General features: G+C 36.4%; 3 protein-coding genes across 3 annotated transcripts; 2 read left to right on the top strand and 1 right to left on the bottom strand.

Annotated features, from left to right (window-relative positions):
* The first annotated feature begins 506 nt into the window (after nt 1-506).
* LOC113066096 (distal-less-like protein DLX-3) lies at nt 507-3,970 on the top strand. Its single transcript, XM_026237733.1, has 4 exons — nt 507-1,017; nt 1,396-1,754; nt 1,842-1,961; nt 3,035-3,970. The coding sequence occupies exons 1-4, from the start codon at nt 660-662 to the stop codon at nt 3,338-3,340; spliced, it is 1,143 nt and encodes a 380-aa protein (XP_026093518.1). The 5' UTR covers nt 507-659; the 3' UTR covers nt 3,341-3,970.
* A 963-nt stretch (nt 3,971-4,933) lies between these two features.
* On the bottom strand, nt 4,934-14,786 carry LOC113066094 (transmembrane 9 superfamily member 1-like). Its single transcript, XM_026237731.1, has 10 exons — nt 14,707-14,786; nt 14,362-14,542; nt 13,125-13,345; nt 12,874-13,005; nt 12,386-12,508; nt 10,766-11,118; nt 8,944-9,098; nt 7,453-7,638; nt 6,950-7,223; nt 4,934-6,115 (listed from the first exon to the last, which is right to left on the bottom strand). Exons 3-10 carry the CDS (start codon nt 13,335-13,337, stop codon nt 5,722-5,724), a joined length of 1,830 nt encoding a protein of 609 aa, XP_026093516.1. The 5' UTR covers nt 13,338-13,345; nt 14,362-14,542; nt 14,707-14,786; the 3' UTR covers nt 4,934-5,721.
* A 2-nt stretch (nt 14,787-14,788) lies between these two features.
* Nucleotides 14,789-20,742, top strand: LOC113066095 (flap endonuclease 1). Its single transcript, XM_026237732.1, has 12 exons — nt 14,789-14,937; nt 15,200-15,293; nt 15,407-15,509; nt 15,674-15,776; nt 16,900-16,963; nt 17,041-17,150; nt 17,248-17,384; nt 17,471-17,537; nt 17,653-17,784; nt 18,623-18,774; nt 20,223-20,337; nt 20,476-20,742. The coding sequence occupies exons 2-12, from the start codon at nt 15,212-15,214 to the stop codon at nt 20,551-20,553; spliced, it is 1,143 nt and encodes a 380-aa protein (XP_026093517.1). The 5' UTR covers nt 14,789-14,937; nt 15,200-15,211; the 3' UTR covers nt 20,554-20,742.
* The last annotated feature ends 3,503 nt before the right edge of the window (nt 20,743-24,245 follow it).

Below are 24,245 nucleotides of genomic sequence, written 5' to 3'. Positions count from 1 at the left end.
AAATCATGAACATGATCAAATCGTGGGTTAAATTAAATAACTTATTGGGCACATATTATAAACAATTATTTAAAAATAATTAATGTAGGCTAGCCGACTATTTTAACGTGTTTATACGTTTTCAACTGAATGATAATTATTTAAGTTCAATAGTTAAAGTTAAACGTTTCCGTTACAATCACATAAGCTGAGTAAACTATTTAATTTAACTTTAGGGTATTTTAAAATAATTCTTTAAATTTGAGACATAGCCTATACAAATTGAGCAAAACGTTTTATTTTATTTATTTGTTTTATTTTTTGCGTCATTTTCTTAATAAATACATAACTGTGTAGATAAAATGTAAAATCTAAAACGCTACACGAATCTATGCAAATTTCAGGTAAATGTGGAATTGGGGTGTGGTTCTCTCCTCTCAGAAGATGCACCTGATTGGTCCGAGCATCTCCTCGCAGTTCCGCCCCACCCACACCCGCTCACCTGGCTTTATAAATCAGCTTATTTACGCGCTCCCTTAGGTCATGTCAAGGGGTCAGCTCGCGGGACTATGAGGAGAGCTGTCACCGTCATTCGTTTTTTCTAGGTAGTTGATCCCTTTGGGTTGCTGTAGTCGGGTTGTAAATTAGTTGTTCCAGTTCTGCGTTTATCTGACGACGGAATGGCGGATTGGAAGATGCCAGTGAGTTACAACTTCAACCCATCTTATCACGCATATGCTTATGGGCTCATGTACCCGCAAGTGTCTGAACACGGACACCCGAATCTGAGCTGGGCCGAGGCCGCGTGCACTAACTCCGGCGGGGTCACCGCGACCTATTACCCCGCTCAAACCGCACAGCAGTCGCCACCCTGGAGCCCGGAGAACGGCAGTGCCAGCAACTACGGCCAGTATCCGAGCCACGCGCAGAACGGACGCCTCTTCCTCTCCTATAATAAGACTGAGCCCGATCCGAAGGCGAAAGATGCAGAGCAGGCCGGAAGCGATACACCCAGTGATTCAGAGGCCCATACGCCAGGTAACCCTTCAATGACCCCACAGGCAGCCTCATTAAAATGTTAGAACAATTTAATATCTAATCACCCCCAGCCAAGGAGCTACAAATAATTAACAATTTCACTGTTAAAAAGTCAAGGTGTACCTTTTTTTTAATGGTAGTGTTAAAAGAATATAAAATATTTTATTTTATTGTATGGTATGTATGCATTTATTTATTTTGGGAACACCTGTGATTGTGAAGCTGCCCCTGAGGTGTTCTGGTTTAATCACATTTAAAGGACATGCAAAAAACTTAATTGAAAAAATTAAGAAATTTAAAAGCATTTAATTGGTTAAAATTATAGTGGGCTACAATATTTTTTTTTTTGATTTATACAATTATTTTCAATTTGAGTAGATTCCTGGAGCTCAGGCAGCAGTCGTGAGGGGGTTGCTCTGACCAACCTCAATCTTCTCTCCTGGGGAGAGCGGGACTATGAAACTGACAGTGGCAGTCCTGACGGGGGAGAACTGATCTCGTCTGGCTCTGCAGCGAGAGAGGAGCCAGTGAGTCTGAATCTGGGGGTGGAAGCCTTGCCTCCCCTGCCTGTTTTGACCACACCTCCAGCCCGACCTCCAACCCAGACCCGCAAGACCCGGGCTGCCTTCTCTGATGAGCAGATGAATGCTCTCATCCACCGGTTTAATATCCAGAGATATCTCACCCCTGCTGAGATGAAGACACTTGCTGGAGCGACGGGACTAACGTACAAACAGGTTGGTGGTTTAAAGAGAATGTTGAAATGGCTGAAATTTTAGTAGATTTTCATCGTGATGATCAACTTTTTTTTTTTCTCCCCAAAGGTGAAAACGTGGTTTCAAAACCGTAGGATGAAACTCAAGAGGCATCAAAGAGATCGCAGCTGGATGACGGAGAGATACGTCATCAGTGCTGTACCCAGCACACCAGCTCCTCACTCTCTGGTGAGTGTAGTGCCATGTCAAACCAAATCTGTATTACTTGATGTATTTAGTAGAACACTGGTTTTATTGAAAATTTTTTTGGAAGAATGGTCCTCATTTATTAAGGGTGTGAAAGTGGTTTATCATGATATCGCAATATAGAAATGCAACCATTTATCATGAATGGCAGCATGTATCTTGTTTAGATGAAGCTTGAAAGACCGTTTTTAATTTTGGCTTTTATTTACAATTAAATAAACTTGGTAAACTTGGTCTCACTCTCACACAATGGAGGATTGTGCATGGTATAATAGCCACAAACAGAGCACACCTCGATCCACAAGTTGAGGAGGGCTGTCCTTTTTGTGGAACTCAAGAAACCGTTTTCCACTTCTTTTAATTGTGAAAGATTACAACCAATATTAGATAAAATTGAAGAGTAGTGTCAAGCTCTAGGGGAATTATTTACCCCTGAAAGGTTTATTTTTAGGCCAAAATATAGCAAAAGTAAAATGAGGAGTCATGTTCTATTAAACTTTTTATTTGGGCAAGCAAAGATGGCTATATGGTTGTCAATGAAAAGTAAACTAGATGAAAAGGGATCAACTGATGCTATTTTAATATTGAGGGGATTAATAAAATCCCGTATTAGTATGGAGTATAGCTATTTTAAGTTGATAAATGATCCGCGGATGTTTAAATATAAATGGGAAGTAAATCAATGCATTTGTTAAGTTGACTCTGAAGTTTAGATTTATGTTTGAGGAATGCTTGTTTTAATATGGTGTCGAAAAAAACCAAAACAATTGATGGCATATTATAATTTTAACTTTTTTTTCGTAATAAAGAGACCTTAAAAGTCAAGTCTCGATCTATCCATCTTATTTTTTTTCTTAAGTGTCTGCATTTGTTACTTGTTCTGTCTTGATGGTAGCAGGACTAAACATTGTGGACGTAGAGCAAGATATCATCTACAAAGGAGGCATTTCATTAGTTTGGATAATGTCTTAAAGGCATGATGATACAATTGACCCATGGTTTTTTTTTTCTCTCTTAAAGTTAAAAGCACATTTTAACACCCCCATCTTTCTTAGTTTCAGTCTGAAACCCCTCGGGCAACCCAAGACCCCTACAGTAACCCTCAGGTGAAAGAGTCTGTGTTCAAGAGGAGTCCTCCTCAAACACCCTTCTATCCCAGCTACCCACAGCCACGCTCTCCTTCCCAAACCACCACGAGACCCCCGGGAAACTGGCCTCTGCCCCCAGCTGTGACGCACTATGAGTTTCCCAACTCCGTTAGCTACATGCAAGCGCGTGATGGCAGCGATGCCATGAACAAAGCAGACAGCCCTACTCCAGTGCCACCCATGCTTGGTGATGCCCAGTGGACAACCAAATGAGTGACTTTGCAGTGAGTCTGGCTGTGTGCGTGTACTCTATTTTAGCCCCGCTGCCTTGGCTTTTACTATATTTGTAAATATAATTTTTTTTTGCAACAATGAAATGGTTTTGTCAGTTGAGGCCAAATGAGACCAGTCTCAAGATTTGAGTTTTTTGTTTTTTTTTTTGTAAAATTTTACCTTTTTAATACACCGCATGTTTTAAACCGGAGATCTATTTTTATAACTTCATTGTACCTTTCAGATTATTTAATATCTTGATCCTTTGCTCTTCCATGTGCTTTTTTTTTTTTGATTTAGCCAGGACAAGTTGCTTTCTTTTTGAGCTCCATGAATTTGTATATGCAAGGCACTGCTCTAGATCTGATATGGGAAATGGTGGTCTGTACTGCACCGTTTTGTTTTGTGTATTAATTTCTCTGCATTTCACTGTGATCTGTGCTACATTTGTGCAGTTTTCCTTTTTATATATAAAAAAAATATGCATGCTCATCTGTGTTAAAGGAACAATACTGAATACAAACAATATTGTAATTGCCACTGATTTTAAGTTTGTACTTGCAAAGTTTTTTCACCCACAGAAACACTTGACCCAGTTGAGCAATAAATTTTATATGAAGTTCAACTTTAGTTTTTTTTTTTTAACCAGTATGGACTTCAGTTGTTAAGGGTTATTTGCCCATATTAATTTAACCATGCTGCTTAATGTTCGGCTCTTTTTTATTTATATATATATATATATATATATATATATATTTTAGGGCAGTTATGTGAACTAATGTCAAATATTCTATAATTAATTCCTTCTTTATATAGCCCTTTTCTAAGTGATCTGCTCATCCACCACCAGTTACCAAGCATTTTTATTTTCATTGTGTTAATAATGGAAACTATTTCCAACCAATTTAAATAACTAAATATTTAATTTGTTCTGGATTCAGGTCTGGTTCTAGAATCAAAACACTGCTTTTTTTTCTGAAATGGTGAAGGTGCTCCTGCCTTAAAAGAACACTCCACTCTTCTTGGAAAAATGCTCTTTTACCAACTGCCCTGAGGGTTAAATGGAGTTTTCCCATTTCTTTTTTTTGAATCCGTTCAGCTGATCTCTGGGATTTGCAGTAGCCCTTTAAGCTTAGCATAGATATTAATTTACCATAGGAGCTATACCTTGGGTGCAGCAGGCACAATATTATGAAGCACCTGAAAATAGTTAGATTGTGTAGTAACAGCAATAGCAGAGTCGCTGGGGACTATTTTCAGGTCTTGCGTAATATCACGGAGCCATCTGCACCCATGTTACGGTAGAAAAGTTCCTTTATTATTATTATTATGCCGGAATGAGAGTATAGTTCCTAGCCATGTCGGCAAGGTCTGCCCCCTTACTGAACATCACACAATTGAGTCTTGGTGAAAGAAATTTCATTCAAAAAGCTTACAGACTCAACCTTTAACGGTAGTGTCTAAGAACAAGGGTCAAAAGGGCATGACATGTCTGAGAGTGAGCTTGAAATCAGTTTACACCGCCACTTTCAGTTTACATTTATATGACAGACACCATCGCTGTTGCATTTCAACCACATTTATTTCTCTTGCTGTAATAAAAGTGAATTTATTGAAAACCGTATATATATACACAGATCACAGTTGATGGCAACTTTAGGGCATGGTATTGCTTCCATAATCAATTCTTCATTTCTTCAACTTGCTCGTGTTAAATCTTCACTCCAAAGCTTCTCTTTTGGTCTTTTTTTACTCTTTTAAAACAATATGACAAACCTCTTTGCCTCAAACGTTATAATATCCTTCCATATATCCAGCATCCACCTAAAATCATCAAGTAAACCCATGTACAGTACATACGAGCTTTATCTCCTCAATGGTCTTATGAAACAAGAGATGCGTATGAAGGCCTCTGATTCTTTCCCATTATGTTCTGAAACTGACATTTATTAATTTTAGTCATATTCACTACATTAACAAAATCCAAAACAGAACTTTCAAGTCTTGGATACTTGGTAAGCAACATCTGACGTATGAAACGCTTTCCAATTCAGCACAAACGATCCAAAATGACTCAAACACGTCTGTATTTGATGTGCATATAACCTAGCAACTATATATATATATATATATATATATATATATATATATATATATATATATATGTGAATTAAGTATCAGGGTGTTGGTAAGCAAAATAAAATAAAATTAGTCTTTAGTCAGTCACATTGTCTGTTCCCTTCCTTTTAAGATTGGCATCAGAAACAGCTTTGATAGTCTGATACTTCAGCAACACAAAACCTTCTCATGCAGGGATCCATCAGGACCTGGTCCACGAGTCTCTTCCCCATTTAAGGGGCTCGGCTTGAGAGGAAACATACTCAGTCCATCTTAAGGCTACGGTAGATGTAACGGATAAAAGCCAGCGAAGCCCAGAAGGAGACCGTTCCCAGCATGAGCGAGAAAACGAACGCAGTGAGCAACGAATATCCGAAGAATTCGACGCTCTGTACAAGGCCGCTCATGTTGGAGCGATTGTGGTAGTAGAAGAGAGAGTAAACGAATATAAAGATGCCAGTGGAGCCGGTGCTAAGAACACTTCTCCACCACCAGCGGTAGTCCTCGCCTGAGAGCAGGAAGTAGGTGAGGGCCACAGAGATGCAGGCGCCCACCGAGAGCAGGATGGCAAACACGCACAGCAGGATGCCGTAGAGAGTGTAGTGTTCACGACCCCACGCCGTGGCAAAGATGTAGTACAGTTCTACTGAAATGGCACTGTAAAGTCAAGAGGAAAAAAACAGATGTGAACGGACGTTAAGAGTGAATAATTTGATATAAAAATGCATTCTTATATATATATATCTATATGCAAACATTTTCAAATATTATATGTTATATATAACAGCATACCGCAGGGACGCACTGTGTGGGACATTAAAAGTATATATTATATCATAATATATACACAACTATCACACTATTAACATTTCTTAAATAATATATATTTTTTGAAATATTTGAGTAATATTATTATATGTTGAAATATTTTTTTATATTAATTGATTATAAAAAGATTTAAAATATCGGATATCTTTACCTGCATGAAACGTTTTCTTATAAAATATATATTATGTTGAAATATTCTATATTATAAATAAAATAAAAATATATAATATATAACTAATGGTTTTAAAAAATGACATGCAAGAGCACACGATAATAATACAATATAATATTTATATCATGTAATAGGCAATAAGAAATGTTTTAAGAAAGCAGGGTCAAATATGAAAAATGTTTTGTATGTATAATTTTAATATTACATTAAAATGTAAACAAAATCTGATAATCTGATGTAAGAAAACAATATAATTGTTTTAAAAATGTAAAAAAAAATCTTATATAATAAAATATATATGTAGTAATGTTTTATTACATAATGTAATATCATATAATAAAAATTAGTTTTTTTCATTCTTTTAATCCTTCATAAATATATATATTTACTCATTTATTTGACCAATTTGCTTTTTTTTGGACTGATTTATTTGACAAGAAAGAAAAGATTCCATTGTGTGGAAACCTTCTGCAGAGATTCACAGCTTTCACCTGAAAGGCAGGAATCCTCCGATGGCCATGTGCACAGCTGTGTGTTTGTACCAGGGCTGCTGGGGGATCTGTCGAGCTATGTTACGTGTGCGACACGGGGCCTGGAAGTTGCCTGCTCTGTTCTTTCCAACGATTCCACCAATGACGGTGAGGGGGAAACCCACCAGCACCCAGGCACCAAGCAGCAGGAGCACAGTGGTGGCAGGCAGGGCCTGAGTCGAGCCACTCCACCAGTGGACAGAGTTCACCACGCTCCAGGTGAAAAACAGAGGGGCTAAACCCATCGGAGCAAAAAAAAATAGAATTGAGAAAAACAAAGAGAGCAACGGTGAGTGGGCGAAATGTCAGTCACATCTGCTCATGAAACACTATAATCACTATAGGCTGTACTCGGTATGAAGACTAGCAGGCTGCACGGTCTCTACAATGAGTCACGCTGCATTGTGAGAAACAGCACCCCATTCGGTCTATATGTACAGATGCAGAAGACTGTTGTGTCTCACCAGAGAAGAGCGCGGAGGTGAGTATAATATTCCAGACCCAGCGCTGGCCCTGAATCTGTGTGTAGAAGCTGCAGGAACAGTAACCTGACACACAGCTGGTCAGAGCGTACAATACAATCGCTGCCGAGTTTATGGCACCATGACGATGGACATTAAACATCCCCAGCAGTGCCATGACAATGATTCCTGAAGAAGAAGAAGAAGAAAAAAAAAAAACAGAAGGATCCAAAGGGTCAGTGGGTTATCTGAAGGTCAAGTTCTTCATATCTGCAACTCTTATTTTCATCACAATTCTCAGCTCTGAGCCAAATATTTGTGACCCGGACCATAAAACCAGTCTTAAGTCGCTGGGGTATATTTGTAGCAATAGCCAAAAATACACTGTATGGGTCATAATGATCGATTTGTCTTTTATGCCAAAAATCCTTGGGACATTAAAGTAGAGATCATGCTTCATGAAGATATTTAGTACATTTCCTACTGTAAATATATCAAAAATATCTGAAAAAAATATCTCGGATTACTAATATGCATTGCTTAAGAACTTCAGTTGAAAAATTTAAATTTTCTCAATATTTCAATTTTTTTTTGCACCGATTGCAAAGATTGCAGATTTTCAAATAGTTGGATCTCGGTTAAATGTTCTCCTATCGTAACAAACCATACATCAACGGAAATTATTTAATCAGCTTTCAGATGATGTGTAAATCTCAATTTAAAAAACTGACCCTTATGACTGGTTTTGTGGTCCAGGGTCACATTTAAGCACTTCATTGCTACTATTGTTTGACTTGCAAAATCTTCTCAACAAATAACAGAAACGACAGCAAAAATAACATAAAATATTATTTTATTAATAATATGATTAATAATAAAATTCATATTCTTTTATTATTAATATAATATTATTAATATATATAATTTATTTTTATTTAATTTAATAATAAAATTATTTGAAATGATTACAAATTAATAATACAATCAGTATTTTATGTATTACCGTATTTTTGGGACTATAAGTCGCACCTGAGTATAAGTCACATCAGTCCAAAAATACGTCATGATGAGGAAAAAAAACATAAGTCGCACTGGACTTTAAGGCGCATTTATTTAGAACCAAGAACCAATAGAAAACATTACCGTCTACAGCCGCGAGATGGCGCTCTATGTCTTCAGTGTAGGCTACAGGAGCAAAGACGAGCATAGAGCGCCCTCTCGTGGCTGTAATGGTAATGGTAATGTTTTCTATTGTTTCATGTCAAATTAATTTTGATAAATAAGTCGCACCTGACTATAAGTCGCAGGACCAGCCAAACTATGAAAAAATTTGCGAATTATAGTCCGGAAAATACGGTATATTATTTTATGTTATTTATGAGTTTATTCTTTTTATTAGTAAATGGAGATGCAATTCAGAAATATTCAAATAGCGTGCCCATATGAAAATTTGTGTTAATTTTTTATAGATTTCTATAATATAGTAGGTCATACCTGTGGCCAGAGTCAGAAACTGCGCCCCGACCCCTAACACAGCACACAGGAGGCTCTTATGTGGTGGGAAGCGAAAGACATCAGTGTGGATGATTTTCCATCCATTATCCCCCTGATCCAGGTCGTCACAGCCACCATCTTCCTCTACATTATACCTGTACACACATTCAACAACAGTGTTTGATCAGACCGTTGTTCATTATTGTTATGTCATTAATGACTCACCCTCATGTCGTTCCAAACCCATAAGACTTCCGTTCATCTTTGGGACAAAGTTTAAGATATTTTAGATTTAGTCCGAGAGCTCTCAGTCCCTCCATTGTTTGTACGGTATACTGTCCATGTCCAGACAGGTAACACAAACATCTTCAAAGTAGTCCATGTGACATCAGAGGGTCAGTTAGAATATTTTGAAGCATCAAAAATAAATTTTGGTCCAAAAATAGCAAAAACTATGACTTTATTCAGCATTGTCTTCTCTTCCGTGTCTGTTGTGAGAGAGTTAAAAACAAAGCAGTTTGTGATATCTGGTTCGCGAATGAATCATTCGATGTAACCAGATCTTTTTGAACCAGTTCACCAAATCGATCTGAATCGTTTGAAATGGTTCGCATCTCCGATATGCATTAATCCACAAATTACTTAAGCTGTTAACTTTTTTAATGTGGCTGACACTCCCTCTGAGTTAAAACAAACAAATATCCCTGAGTAATTCATGTACTCAAACAGTACACTGACTGAACTGCTGTAAAGAGAGAGATAAAGATGAACACCGAGCCGAGCCAGATAACGAACAAAACATTGACTTGTTCCGAAGATGAACGGAGGTCTCACTGGTTTTTGAATGACATGAGGGTGAGTTATTAATGACATAATTTTAATATTTGGGTGAACTAACCCTTTAATAGGATAATACATTAAACAAAATTAACAGACAATAAAAGGCAACAGTTTCACAAAAGTAAGTATTATTACTATAAAGAAGAAGAAAAAAATTTTTTGAGCACCAAATCAGCATATTAGAATTATTTCTGAAAAATCATATGACAACAGGAGTGATGGCTGCTAGAAATGTAGCTTATCCATCACAGAAAGAAATGACACTGTAAAATGTATTAAAATAGACGACAGTCATTACAATATTCCACAATATTACTGTTTATACTGTATTTGCGATCCAATATATGCAGCCTTTGTGAGCACAGGAAACTATTTCAAGTATTAACTAACATGAACAACACATTCAGTACTGCGTTTATTCATACTTGTTAATGTTAGTTAATGAAAATACTGTAGGTCATTGTTAGTTCGACTTAATTCACAGTGTTAACAAATGTTAACAGGTAAAACTTTTGATTTTAATAATACCAAACAACAACTAAGATTAATAAATGCTGTAGAAGTATTGTTCATGCTTAATACGTTAACCAATGTACCTTATTATAAAGTGTTACTGAACCTTCTTTTAAAAACACACACACGCAAAATCAAATCAAACCTTTGAATGGTAGTGTATATACTGTCATGTATTCTCTTCTCGGTCTTTGTTTACATTACTGAAATTCTTGAGACTCCATTAACTTATTCAAGAAAAACTGCTATGAAGTTGTGCCAACTTGAATTTATTTGAGAGAAATGCAGTTGGAAGATTTATAAAGCTTACAAATTTTGTCAGTTTAGTTTTTTTCAGAAACCTGCCATTTAGGATAATTTGCAGCACCTACTCGTGCTCCGATGACGTCAGAATTTGTTGTGGCTTGTTGGAAAATCATACTACACTGCTCAGCTATTCCACGACCCAACAAATCCCAAAAATCCTCACCTGGCGAAGTCGTTCTTCAGCACCCTCATGAGGATGATGATGACGAAGCCCAGCAGCAGCACCACCAGCACTAATGAGTTGATGATGGACAGCCAGTGGATCTCCAGAGTCTTAGGAAAGAAGGAATAGTCTCGAAGGCGCTCTGCCCTGCGCGAATGGGGCAGCGTACTCTCAAACCAGCGCACGCTGTAGGTGTGAGTGAGCGTCAGACCACCGCCGCCGACACCATGGCCTGCCCCTCCCCCACCCTCCTCTAACGGCTCCGGCTTCACGTCCTTCACGGACACGTTGGCGAAGATCACAGAGTCACCGTTGTACTCTATATTTAAGTCCAAGTGTGTCCACAACCCCACCTGTCGTACGAAAACAGTGAATGAAACAGGGTTTTTGTAGTTAACTAAAACCATAAGAAATGTGTATATATTTGATTGGAATATTTGTAAAACATCGGATATATTATTTATTTGAATCCGTCGTTGTTGTATCTCTAAACTAACTTTCTAAGCGACCTCTTTTTATTATTCACAGCTCTTGTGTGTTGTGCTTTGATGTTGATGTTTATTTGGCTCTGTTCCTTATTCGTCTCTGTAAAGCCACCTTGGGTTTTGGAAAGGCGCCATATAAATATTTATTATTATTATTATTTGTTATTTGAAAATAAGAATAAAATATAAACAAACCCTTAAAACGTATCTTAATTTAGCTAATTCCTGAGGAAACATTTCTCATTTTCATTTAGTTGAACTAAATTGACACATGTAATAAAATATTTAAAATTAACTCAAACTTTAAATAAAAGTGTATCTGACTGATTCCAAAATATCACTGGGATGAAGAGAATCATGATGCTTTATTCAATAAATTAGCAAATATCTAAACAGTCAAACAGTAAACAGCAGCCCCAAAAAGTTATTGAACACTTAATGTACATAGTGAATATTTTATAATCTCTATTATACAATACAATTTAAAAGTTTGGGATTGGTGTGATTTTTCTTAAAAAAAAAAAAAAAAAAAAAAAAAAAAAAACAGTAAAACTATTATAATTTAAAATAACTGTTTTCTATTTTTATATACTTAAAATGTTTATTCCTGTAATGCAAAGTTTATTTTTCGGCATCATTACTCCAGGCTTCAGTGTCACATGATCCTTCATAAATCATGCTAATATGCTTATTTGGTGCTCGAGAAATATTTATTATTATTATTATTATTGTTATTATTATTATTATCAATGTTGAAAACAGTTTTGCTGCTTAATATTTCTGTGGAAACTGTGGTACATTTTTTCATACCAAGATTTTTTGATCAACAGTAAGTTCAAACGGACAAAATTTAATTTTTGGTAACATTATGAATGTATTTCCTGCAACTTTTCATCAGTTTAATGCATCCTTGCTATTTCTTCCAAAAATAATTTTCTTCCAGAAAAAAAAAAAAAAAAAAAAAAGTAGTCTACATAAATATATATGCATCTAATATTTTAAAACTAACAAAGTTTTTTGATAAAACACCACTTGTTTTGATATACACTTCTCTAATGTAATGATATTCATACAGTTATACTTGTGCCATTGTCTAAACACTTTTTGTGTGACTGGCAAAGACATAGAAAGATACCTTGTGGCTGTGAGGAAGGAATCCACTCTCTTCCATGTATCCCACGAAACCCCAGAAGGGAATGTCATCTAGGACAAACTCGAAGTAATACAGCTCCTCGATCGCCTCTCGCAACTGATCCACCTAAAGTTTCAAAAATTGATAAAGCATGACACATCTGAATTACAATCCCCAAGTCTCTGCCGTTTCCTCTTTCATGACAATAAAAATGAGCTAAATCCTGCCAGAGGAGATCTAGTTTCTGCAGAGGTTAGTTCCAACCTTCTAACACATCCATCTCTATCATTCTCAAGTGAACCTGTAAACCTCGACTAACTGGTACAGCCATGTTTGATTAGAGCTGGAGCAAGATAGAGAATCCCTGTCATGTATGCAAACAATTCACTTAGCTGATAATCTCCCATTCCAACTGCACAAATAAACACACTACAGTGTACACATAAACAAAATCGCATTTGCAATCTTTGGGAATAAGATGGCATTGTTACCTCTTTCTCAGAGAGAGTGAGTTTGCACAGCGTCTGTCTCTCAGTGTTTTCCTTGAAGCGGATGTTGTAAAGAGACTCAGCCATACGGTCTCCATCCAACACCTCTCCCAGACTCAAGGCTTTATGACGGACCTGCAAACACATCAATCATCCATAAGGCGATAGATCTAGACTAATAGTAAATCATGATGACTTGTATTGCACCATAAGGTCATAAAGCAAGCACACGGAAAAGTGCGGTGCAAACTCACCTCTTTTGGTCTACAGACTGGCAAGGTGTAATAGTGATAGGTTTCCTGGGGGTTGTGATACGGACCAACTTTGTTAACGTACAGGATCACCGGATCGCCTTGTTTGTAACTGACTGCCCAGCCGAAGTGAGGCAGCAGGCACAGAATCAGCACACAGAGCCTCATGGATCGACCAGCGACGCACGGACCTGAACAGTTCAGTCTTCGGGTCATGACAACACCTGTCAGTGAACAAATCAAGACTGTAAAAGGGGTCAGCAACTATGCAAACAGCAAAAAACATTTGCATAATTACTTCAAGTGGTTGACAGGTCCTGCAGACCGTCATGCTAGACTCCATCTAGTCTCTATCTTAAGTGACTACAATCATGATTTTTCATTTTGGGATAAACTATCCTTTTTTCATCATCATTTTTATAAATGTAATTAAAATTTGTGCCTTGCCTTGCCTTATTAGTGAATAGATATTATGCATATACTACATTAAAACTTTTAAATGGCTAATTATTATTGTTATTATTATGACTTCATAATATGTAGTGGCTATATTATATTTCTAAAAACATTTAACTTGTTGAAAAATGTGAAGGTAAAAGAAAAATGAATGTTTAATTTTTCTTTTTCTTTTTCTTGGAAGAACCATCCCTTTAAGCGAAAATGGTCCCAGCACCTAAAACATTTTCTCCTAATAATTTATATTGAGTTAATAACTTCAGTTGTAAACATTTGTATTAATTTGAATATTGGAAGAAATAAAAAAAACTGAAAAAAGTTAATGGGCATATTATGCATCAACCGCACATAAGGCTTTACTGAAACAACATAATTCTACAATAATTATAGCGTTAGGATGACTTGTTACAATACACTTACATAAATAAGCACTGACTGAATCATATAAATTAACAACATGCACTTACTTCAGTGTTGGGGTTTGGTTTAGTTGCTTGTAATTATGCATTATTAACTGATATAACTACAGAAAGTACAACGTGTGCAACAAGGGCACTGCAAAATAAAGTGTTACCGAAATTGGGTTTTGTTGAGTCTCCTAATGCACAATTAGGACCAACGTCTTCAGCGAGGTTAATTCCAATCAGGTTTGAAATGTTAAATAAACATACTTAGCATCTGATATACAGATCGATCGGTCTGTACTCTGATCTAAAGGCACTATAAATCATCTTCGCCTGCTAAGATGCTTGAAATACTTCCGCGTCAGAGTAACGCAACAGACCTGTTTCAGATTCTTCCTCAGAATCGCTTCCTTCTTTTCAAAATCCAGTCAACAGCACTCTCGTGTGTGTAATGTCATATCTGGGCATCGCTGGGGATTGAAGACATCCGAGCTTCGCTTCTAGGCGATGAAACAGCCGAAAGGTCGCGATCAACAGCGGCGCACAGCGAATCCACGTCACCTTAAAAAATAAAAACACCCTTACTGGGATCTTCCGGGGTGGGCGGGGCTACAGCATAACACCTTGCACCTGCTTCGACAAGTCTCGGCATCATTTATCTACAGCTTCAAGTGTGGTTAAAAATAAAACGTTTATCATGATTTTTAAGAGGTGAAGAGCATTACCGGGAAATTCCTTCGCTCTTGTTGATGTCTCACCAGTCCTGATTAATCGATCGAGTTGCACGTTCTGTTTTTCTTCCTTGAGAAGACTAAACTAGACAATTTTGAGAAATCGATTCCATTGTCTGCCACAAGAATTCGATTATTTATGCCTGTACTGGAATCCGCGCGAAATTGACGACACTTTCTGGCTGTGTATGTGATTTGAAAGAGAGACGCTAACACATTGTATTGGTAAGTTTCATTTTATTTCTGCATTTTTTTAGTTTGTGTACCTTGGGTGCAGATACGCGGTCTTACATAAGCCGCTTTATCACACGCGTGAAGGGTTTTAAGCTTTATTTTGGAAGCCTGTTTTTCTTCGTTCTTTAACGTTAATCTTCTCACTGATGTATGAGCTGCTCCGTTTGTCTTTACAAATTTACTATTAACTGTGTTGGTCAAAACTTACACATTGCGTCTAATAGTGTTTTTCGAACTTATCTCAACTTAACAGTCCATCATCACTATGGGAATTCATGGACTTGCGAAGCTCATCGCAGATCATGCGCCTTCAGCCATCAAGGAACAGGACATCAAAAACTACTTCGGTAAGATCTCCTGTCATTTAAATAACATTTATCGGTTGTTTGTTACAGTGAACCTAAAATATAACACATGTTAGTGTTTGCATCTTACATTTATGTATTTTGCATGAATGCAGGGAGGAAAATTGCTATTGATGCGTCCATGTGCATCTACCAGTTTCTGATCGCGGTCAGACAGGACGGTAATGTGTTGCAGAATGAAGATGGAGAGACCACTAGGTAAGTAGAGTTGTCTATTATTATTATTATTATTATTATTTGTCCAAGTCTTTAAAGAACCATAAGTTGATTGAGTTTGAAGCATATGTTACTTTGAGTGTCTCACCATGTGCCACTTTACTTCAGCCTGGTCATAATATTTATGCAACCTCCCTGTCTTCCAGCCACCTCATGGGCATGTTCTACAGGACCATCCGGATGCTGGAGAGCGGCATCAAGCCGGTTTATGTGTTTGATGGAAAGCCCCCTCAGCTGAAGTCAGGAGAGGTGCGTCAGAAACACAGTCAGTCACTAATGGGATATTCTCAATTGAAATGAGCAGGGACTTGGACCTGGAAACAGTATTACTTAATTTCACAAATTAAGTGTATACCATTTGGCAATTACAGTAAAAAAGGGCAGATGTGCCACAGATTCACTGTAAAAACATTGAGGCAGTAGTATTTACGGTATTACAGGATGGCATATTGGTGCTTGAATGCTTTGCAAATTATAACCGTATAATTCATTCAGTGATCTGGTGTTAATATACCAAGCCTTTTACCGTAAACTGTACTTATAACCACCATATTAATACAGTTGGTGTATTAGAGAGCCACATGGTGAATCAGTTTGTCTTAAGTGACCTGTCCACATGACCTTGTATATCAGAGACAGTGACACTAAAATAAACATTACACACTGACATAAAATGAAATATATATCCCAATGAACGTTACAGATAACAATAATAAGAAGAAACGATTATTATGGGAGCATATGGGAATGTCCTTTTACTGTTTTTCTTTGTAAATTATTGAAATTTACATTAAAAAAAAACATACATTTGACAGTATTTTAACAATACAGAGCCTTATAATGCTGCTTAAACATTATTTTTACATATGTGACCCCAGACCACAAAACCAGTCTGAAGACGCTGGGGTATGTTTTTAGCAATGGCCAAAAAAAAAAAAAAACATTATATGGTTCAAAATTATAGATTTTTCTTTTATGCCAAAAATCAGTAGGATATCAAGTAAAAATCATGTTCCATGAATATCTTTTGTAAATTTCCTACCACAAATATCAAAACTTACATTTTGATTAGTAATATGCATTGCTAAGAATTCAATTAGACAACTTCACAGGCGATTTTCTCTGTATTTAGATTTTTTTTGCAGATATTCAAATAGTTGTATCTCGGCCAAATATTGTCCGATCCTAATAAACCAAACATCAATGGAATGCTTATTTATTCAGCTTTCAGATGTTATATAGATCTCAATTTCGAAAAATTTACACTTAAGGCATATTACATATATGCTGAGGTAACTTGGACAACTAACAGATAGCAGTGAGCATTTTCTGCATTCTGTTTTAAAATATCTTTTTATTTTATCCCATACAGCTGGAGAAGAGAGGCGAGAGACGAGCCGAGGCTGAGAAACTCCTAGCTCAGGCACAAGAAGCAGGTACAGACACGTTCAAAACGACTTGCTTTTTGAAACTAATTCTTTAAAATGGGTCCTAATTCCGAGATTTCTCCCAGGTGAACAGGAAAACATTGACAAGTTCAGTAAGCGACTAGTGAAGGTTACCAAACAACACAACGAGGAATGCAAGAAGTTACTTACTCTAATGGGAGTCCCATACATTGATGTACGGCCACAGTCGCTGACGGTCAACAACATCAAATAATATGAATAAAAACATGTTATCATGGATATAAGCTAAATTGAATACCTGTCGTGTTAAGGCTCCGTGTGAGGCGGAGGCGAGCTGTGCTGCTCTGGTGAAATCAGGGAAGGTTTATGCCACAGCCACAGAAGATATGGATGGACTGACATTTGGGACGACAGTCCTGTTGAGGCATCTGACAGCCAGTGAAGCAAAGTATGTACGGATACGCTTTATATCTGTATTTAGATGATGGAGATGTTTAGCCATGCATTACTAACTGGCTATTTTTTCTTTCCTAGAAAGCTCCCTGTCCAAGAGTTTCATTTCAGTCGTATTCTACAGGAAATGGGTGTGACGCATCAACAGGTGAGACCTTCGCTTTATTGCAGGCTTATCTGTTTTTATGTAAATTATCTGCTTTATTCTAGATGTGTCAGGTCTTTCTAATTGCTGTTTATTTCTGTTTGAACGTCTTCCTCAGTTCATTGACCTGTGTATCCTATTGGGCTGTGACTACTGCGGCACTATTAAAGGAATCGGACCCAAGAGGGCAATCGACCTCATTAAACAGCACGGCTCTATTGAAGAGATCCTTGAGAATATTGACCCAAATGTAAGTTTGTTTACACTGTTTAAAGGCATTGAGTTACTATTGTTGAATTTAACAATGCAGGACATGGCATATTCACAATGTTGCCCATGTTAGTAATCCCTCCTTTCAAATCGCATCCAGGATCAGACTTGCTGAATTGTGCCCTCTAGTGGCGGTCGGTGGATTTCTTGGTCAGAAAATACATTTGGCCACATGGCAATTATTTGCTGGCCAAACATTTTTGCCAACCATCATTTATTTTCATTATATATTTAACTTTGCACTTAATGCTTACTGTCTCTTGTATAATTTAAATATGTAACAGTGTTATATTTTATAAAAAAATAAGTGATAATCCTTCCTCAGTTTTTTCAGTAACGGTTTATGTTAGAAATGTTTATATCGCAGTTATTTTATAAGTGTTTTTTTATTTTATTATTATAATTTTTTTTAGGTAGTATTTTGTTTATTTTCAGTTAGTAATTTTAGTGTTTTAACAAATTGATTTGTTAGTTGCCAAAGAAACATTTTGTATCAAACATTTATTTTATTTAACAATGTATTTAATAGTTTTAGTTGAGAATAATATACCTGCCAAGTAGAACTCAAACATTGTGAAGACCCATTGTTCTTTCGTTCCTCATTTTTGGTGAAGGTATTTACATTTAAAACTGAAAAATGTTAAATTATCGTAAGTGAAACATTGGCAAACCTTTCATTGCAGTAAAAAGTGAGATGACACGGCATACTTAATTTAGCATCTTGGTCACAATGCTTATCTGAGCAAACTTCAGATTAATATAGCTGTTTCTTTTAAATAGGCTTTACAATGTGCTATTTGTCTTGTTTTGTGCTGCAGAAGCACCCAGCTCCAGAGGACTGGCTGTATAAAGAGGCTCGGAGTCTCTTCTTGGAGCCTGAGGTCATAGATGGATCCACTGTTGATCTGAAGTGGAACGAACCTGACGAGGATGGACTGGTTCAGTTCATGTGTGCTGAGAAACAGTTCAGGTACAAAGCAACCAAATCTATCAAAAATTGTTCCTAAAACCTGCCAGACTTCTGCCAGAAACCACTAACATCAGAAAAGTCAATCTAAATTAAAATAATGTAATTTACAAATATGCTACACTTCATTGTTATAGTGCAGTTACACAATTATGTACCCAGGAATATAATGTGTAAATATAGATAGATAGATAGATATATGGATTTTGACATATCGTATATATCGATATATTGTTTATATTTAATTCTGATTCTGCCACTTTGCTTGTTTGTCTTCTCTGTGCTCGCCACTGCCTCCTTGATTTTGTTCCCCTTCCCCTCGCGTGTTGTCTCAGTGAACATGGCGTCGTCCGCAGCCAGACCGGGGGCTAAAGAACTAGTCTAAAAAAAGGACAAGTGGCTCCATTATATGGAGATACCTCGGTTTTACGGTGTCGGGCGAACAGCAGGCTGATGTCTACTGTAGGGGCCCTATGATTTCCGCGATGCAGAAAACACGGACGGAATTGTGGAATCCAGTCATAAAAACGGAATTTACAGTTTAACGTGGAATGTCACGGAATTCGCCAAATTTTGAATGAATTAATCAAAAGTAGGTCATTGCACTCGCATCAAATCGCGATATGGACTAATATCTGTAAATATTAAGCCAGAAAAGTCTATTTAAATATGAATCCTGCATGTTCTGCGTGTCTGTGTTAATGAATAGTGCAGAAGCACGTCTTCATCTATCACACACACTGAAGCGCGCGTGACGCTCGGGGTGATTTCAGCTTCTGTCTTCTCACTAAATGAGGATGTGAACACATGAACAACATTCAGTTTGATTTGAGTAAAACTAGCGTCACATATCACATCATAGACTGTAATATCACATACACAGAACTGTAAAGGTAAACCCGTCAAAATAAAAGTATTTGCCAGAAATCTATTACTATTGTTCAGCAGAATGTACATAGCCTACTACTTTATTAAATAAATTAAATGAATGTTTTATGACTTCATTTGATAACCAGAGAAATGTAAATGCACAGAATTTCAGAGCGGAAAAACATTTCACATAAGGCTATATTAAGAAATTTTTATGCATTTAAAATAATTACACATGCTAAAACACAGAATTAGATAACCATAAAACATATGGTGAAGAAAAAAATAAAACCTTTCATAGGGCCCTAAATGTAATATTTGTTTTTGTAGTAGTTGTTGGGGGTTATTTTTTTTCTTTAAAGATATCGAGATATATATCGTATATTGAGATATATTTTTTGCTCCATATCGATCAGCCCTTTACGCCAGGTTATGAATATAAGAGAAAACCCAGCACCCCTTTTTGGGGAAACCTGTTGTGCTTTGAGATGGAACAAATAGAAGGGATATTATCTTGTATGTGTGGTTCTCCCAACAGCAGACTGTTTTTTTTCAGATGTGTTGAATTTGTGTGTTGTCAGTGAGGATCGTATCCGTAACGGCTGTAAGAAGATCACGAAGAGTAGACAGGCAAGCACCCAGGGCAGACTGGACACATTCTTTACTGTAACCGGATCGATCTCCTCTAAGAGAAAGGTAGGTGGAAGTAATGACCAAAACTGTTATAGAAATGTTTTGGAGTGTGTATGTTTATGTGTGTAAATTATGCATGGATTTCAGTGAGTGATTGATTTTATTTGATATAAGAAAAAGCATTTTTTTTGTATTGTACAGGAGCCTGAAATAAAAGGATCTGCTAAAAAGAAGCAGAAGACGAGTGCTACACCAGGCAAATTCAAGAAGGGTAAATGAAAGCAATTTCGGCTTGAGGAGGAGTTCAAAGCTAATAGTGCCCTTAGCAGTCAAGTCATTTCATATTAAGGAGCAACACACGAGAACATTTGCTTTCAGTATTTTAATGAACATGGGGAGAAAAATGTTTTACATGCACTTTTTTTCTGTTTCTGTATTATCTTAAATAAAGATAACTATTTAATCATAGCAGTGTGTGGTGTTTTTATGGTTTGATTGGAGAACTCCGTCTGGATTAGACAGAGCAATTCTTTGGTTTTAAGGGTTTGCTGATTGCATGAATATATTTTTGTTTCCAGCCTTACTGCAGGTTTAAACCCATAATCTTTATCTGCCCAGATCTCTAACCACTATGCTACAACAGTCCATTAGTTTAGAACCAGAATCATTAACCTGATACTAAAGCTTCTCTGTTCCCTGATGTTAGGCTCGTAAACCGGTTCGCATGAGGAAGTACAACGGACTCCTATAAGCTAGTAAAAGTGTTTAATGATATTCTATTGTTGAAATGCCGAAATTATTTACATGTATTTAAATTAGTTTTTTTATAGTTTAGATGCATGTTCTACCAACATTGGTGACTGGTTGATTTTAGTGTGGTAATGTTAGATGCTTCACCTGCTGAAAGCACATGTTGGAAGTCCTGGAAAGAGTTAACCATCACGACTGTCTAAAGAGATTTGTACAAATCCAGTTCAGTGAGGGAATTGTGCTGGACTTCTGTTTTACTCTGAATGAATGATGGACTGTACTGCTTTAGGTGAGGCTTTTCTATAATTGTATTGTTTCTGAGCACATTTCAAACTTTATATTTATAATATTAATAATTATTATAATTTTAAACTAACTTAAGTGTCAAAAAAAGAAAACAATGGTATGGCACCCATGCGAAGAACCTTTTGTATGTTGAAAACTAATGTTTTCATGTTTGTAACTACAGCACCTGGGATGTCTGTCTTTTCTTTCATGGTTTTTCTATTCTTACCAATGCAAGCAGGTGAGTCAGTGCTTTCGAATTAAAAAGATGACATGCATCTTTAGTATTACACTATGTAAAAAAAATAAAAATCTAAAATGTCATTGTTTATTTTTATGTTTTCAGTACCTAATTTTCGTGCAACATTACCTGGCAGAATAAACGCACTGAGTGGCTCTTGTGTGCAGATACCTTGTACATTTGAAGCACCAAAGGACGAACTAAAGAACACAAAAAATATATCTGGCTGTTGGATGAAGAAAAACCATGCTTTTCTAAATCCAGAGAGTTTGGTTGTTTTCAATGGAACTTCAAACACCATAAAAGGATTTAATTATATAGAAATAATTGGAAATCTTAGTCAGCTTGATTGTACCACAGTTTTCTATGATGTCATGAACAATCATACAGACAATTACTACTTCAGGGTGGAAATGAAACCAGTTAACTGGTATTATTCGTATACCAGTCCCAGCAACATTTCTGTCTCCGGTAAGTGGGGTATGAAAATATCCATAAAAACAAATGGTTTCAAGTAGTTCTCAGATATATTTTAGATGATCTCATTCTTTTACACTGGCCAAATAGAATTTAAATTATTTCATATTAAATGTATGCAGTTTTGCTGATAAGATAAACATAATTGAGTAGTTTTAGTGGAAACAGATAAGCCCATATTTATTTAAGTATTGTAAAAAGGAAACAGGCAAACCTTGCCGTTTTCTCCTAGTTATGTCCTTCAAATATAGTGAAATGTTTCATAATGTTGTAGAGATGACTTTACACGACATTAACAGCTCCGTGCAGCTGTGGTTATACAGTAATCCAGCAGTGTCCGCCATAATATCGCATTGTGAGCATCATCGATCATTGTTCTCGCTAAAATATTTCTCATAACGTGATCGTTTAATTTAGTTTAAAGATGAATTATTGCGCCCTCCTCGCTGTCATTAAAAAAATAACGTCACAGGAAAATTATGTTTATTCTTAATAAACACACCAGTCCAAAATAAACCAGTCCAATCCGGCATTGTTTGTACCGTCACCTAAATATGAAGAATTTAACCACATTTATACAGAGAAAAATGAAACGATCTGTCCACGAAAGAGGACAATTTAAAGATAAACTTTTTGCCACATCAGTGCAAGTAAAAGTTAATTTATATAGTTGATAATATTTACAGGTAGAAAAATACTTGCACATCTTAGCTCATATGTAGTCATGTTTGAAACTATTGATTCTAAAACATTTTATTTATATTGCATATCTTTAGATATATTTATATTCATTTAAAATAAAAGCTTAGTTATTCAACTAAACTGTTTTTTTATTGGAGTAAGGCCAAGGGTATAATAATTATATGACTCATATAAAATTGTTATAATAAATAATCATCAAAGAAAAGCCAGGCAATTTTATCTTTAAAAATGTTTTACTATGTAGAAACTGAGAGACTGGAGGAGTGACTTTACTGTGTCAAAGATCTGTCACTGTGCTCAAAGCTGATTGGTCAAATTTCGGTTTGAGCTCTATTAACCAGAACATAACCTGCCCCAGAGCAGGTTAGCCGTGGAGTGTAAATTAAAATTGTGTAAATTAAAGCCAAACTACTTTCCTGAGTCGATCCAAACTAAACTGAAACTTACCTGGCTAGCCAGCTAAACCGGCTTCATGGTACAGACCCCCTCTGTAGCATTAAATATTAATAGATTAATACAATACAATACAATACAACAGTACAATATATCAAAGGAGAAACTTTTAATAATATATTCAGTAATTTACTGAAATTATTGACAGGAAGCACATTTTTTAACGATAGATATGCAAAGTTTGCCTACAGTCCGCTGCAATTACAATGAAGAGTTCGTGAAATGTATCTGTGGTGACACTGTAGCTCCAAAATAATGCACCATACTGTGCTAAATTAATAATAATACAATAAAGTGATTGTATTAAAATGCTTTCATACAACAGTTTAATAATGTAGAACATAATACTTAGTAACCTCTCTATTTTCACTCCAAAAGCGAAATATAATTTCATGTGGAGCCACCAAAAAATCAGCCATTACATTTCGCCAAGGAACTTTTTGTTGTTGTTTTGTTTTGTCCACTTTTTTTCACCTACTGGTGTGATTATGTAACATGCAGAACAATAAGATTTAATTTAATAGAGTTTTAAACAGTGTTTTCTTTGAACTGTAGATGTACCGAAACGTCCTATCCTTACACCCAATGATCTGCAAGAAGTGATGGAGGAAGGAACAGTCAATCTAAGCTGCTCTGCAGAAGCCCCCTGCCCCAAACAACCCCCTGCAATATCCTGGTCTAACATCCCTGATTCTGCCAGCATTACACTAAAGTTACAGAAGAATACTGATAAAACCCAGTCAGTGTTTTCACACATGACCTTCAAAGCTTCATACAAAGATCACAGAAAGAACATCTCATGTACTGCTACATATCCAAGAAATAGATCTAATGACTCGACTGTAGAGACCACCATGATGCTAAAAGTCCTGTGTAAGATATTTGGAGTCATTTTGCTCTTTCATAAGCTTTATTTGTTCAGAAGTGTAATATGATGTCCAGTTAACCTACAGATGTTTCTACTTTGCTTTAAAGTTTCTCCAAAAGAAACTCACATCATCATTGATCCATCTGATTCAATCTCCGTTGACACTAATGTGACTTTGACCTGCAAAAGCAAAGC

The sequence above is a fragment of the Carassius auratus genome, chromosome 49, assembly GCF_003368295.1.
Source record: "Carassius auratus strain Wakin chromosome 49, ASM336829v1, whole genome shotgun sequence".
Taxonomy (NCBI): domain Eukaryota; kingdom Metazoa; phylum Chordata; class Actinopteri; order Cypriniformes; family Cyprinidae; genus Carassius; species Carassius auratus.
Note: the sequence above shows the minus strand (reverse complement) of the source record. Positions and strands in the feature narration are given on the sequence as shown.

Excerpts from the sequence above, each read along its gene's own strand:
- LOC113066096 (XM_026237733.1), top strand. The coding sequence starts at position 660 with ATGGCGGATTGGAAGATGCCAGTGAGTTACAACTTCAACCCATCTTAT. Across the intron at positions 1,755-1,841 it reads CGGGACTAACGTACAAACAG|GTGAAAACGTGGTTTCAAAA; the intron begins GTTGGTGGTTTA and ends TTCTCCCCAAAG. Across the intron at positions 1,962-3,034 it reads CACCAGCTCCTCACTCTCTG|TTTCAGTCTGAAACCCCTCG; the intron begins GTGAGTGTAGTG and ends CATCTTTCTTAG.
- LOC113066094 (XM_026237731.1), bottom strand. The coding sequence starts at position 13,337 with ATGACCCGAAGACTGAACTGTTCAGGTCCGTGCGTCGCTGGTCGATCC. Across the intron at positions 13,006-13,124 it reads CAGTCTGTAGACCAAAAGAG|GTCCGTCATAAAGCCTTGAG; the intron begins GTGAGTTTGCAC and ends ATGTGTTTGCAG. Across the intron at positions 6,116-6,949 it reads GGAGGATTCCTGCCTTTCAG|TGCCATTTCAGTAGAACTGT; the intron begins GTGAAAGCTGTG and ends TTGACTTTACAG.
- LOC113066095 (XM_026237732.1), top strand. The coding sequence starts at position 15,212 with ATGGGAATTCATGGACTTGCGAAGCTCATCGCAGATCATGCGCCTTCA. Across the intron at positions 17,151-17,247 it reads TGGGAGTCCCATACATTGAT|GCTCCGTGTGAGGCGGAGGC; the intron begins GTACGGCCACAG and ends TGTCGTGTTAAG. Across the intron at positions 20,338-20,475 it reads CGATCTCCTCTAAGAGAAAG|GAGCCTGAAATAAAAGGATC; the intron begins GTAGGTGGAAGT and ends TGTATTGTACAG.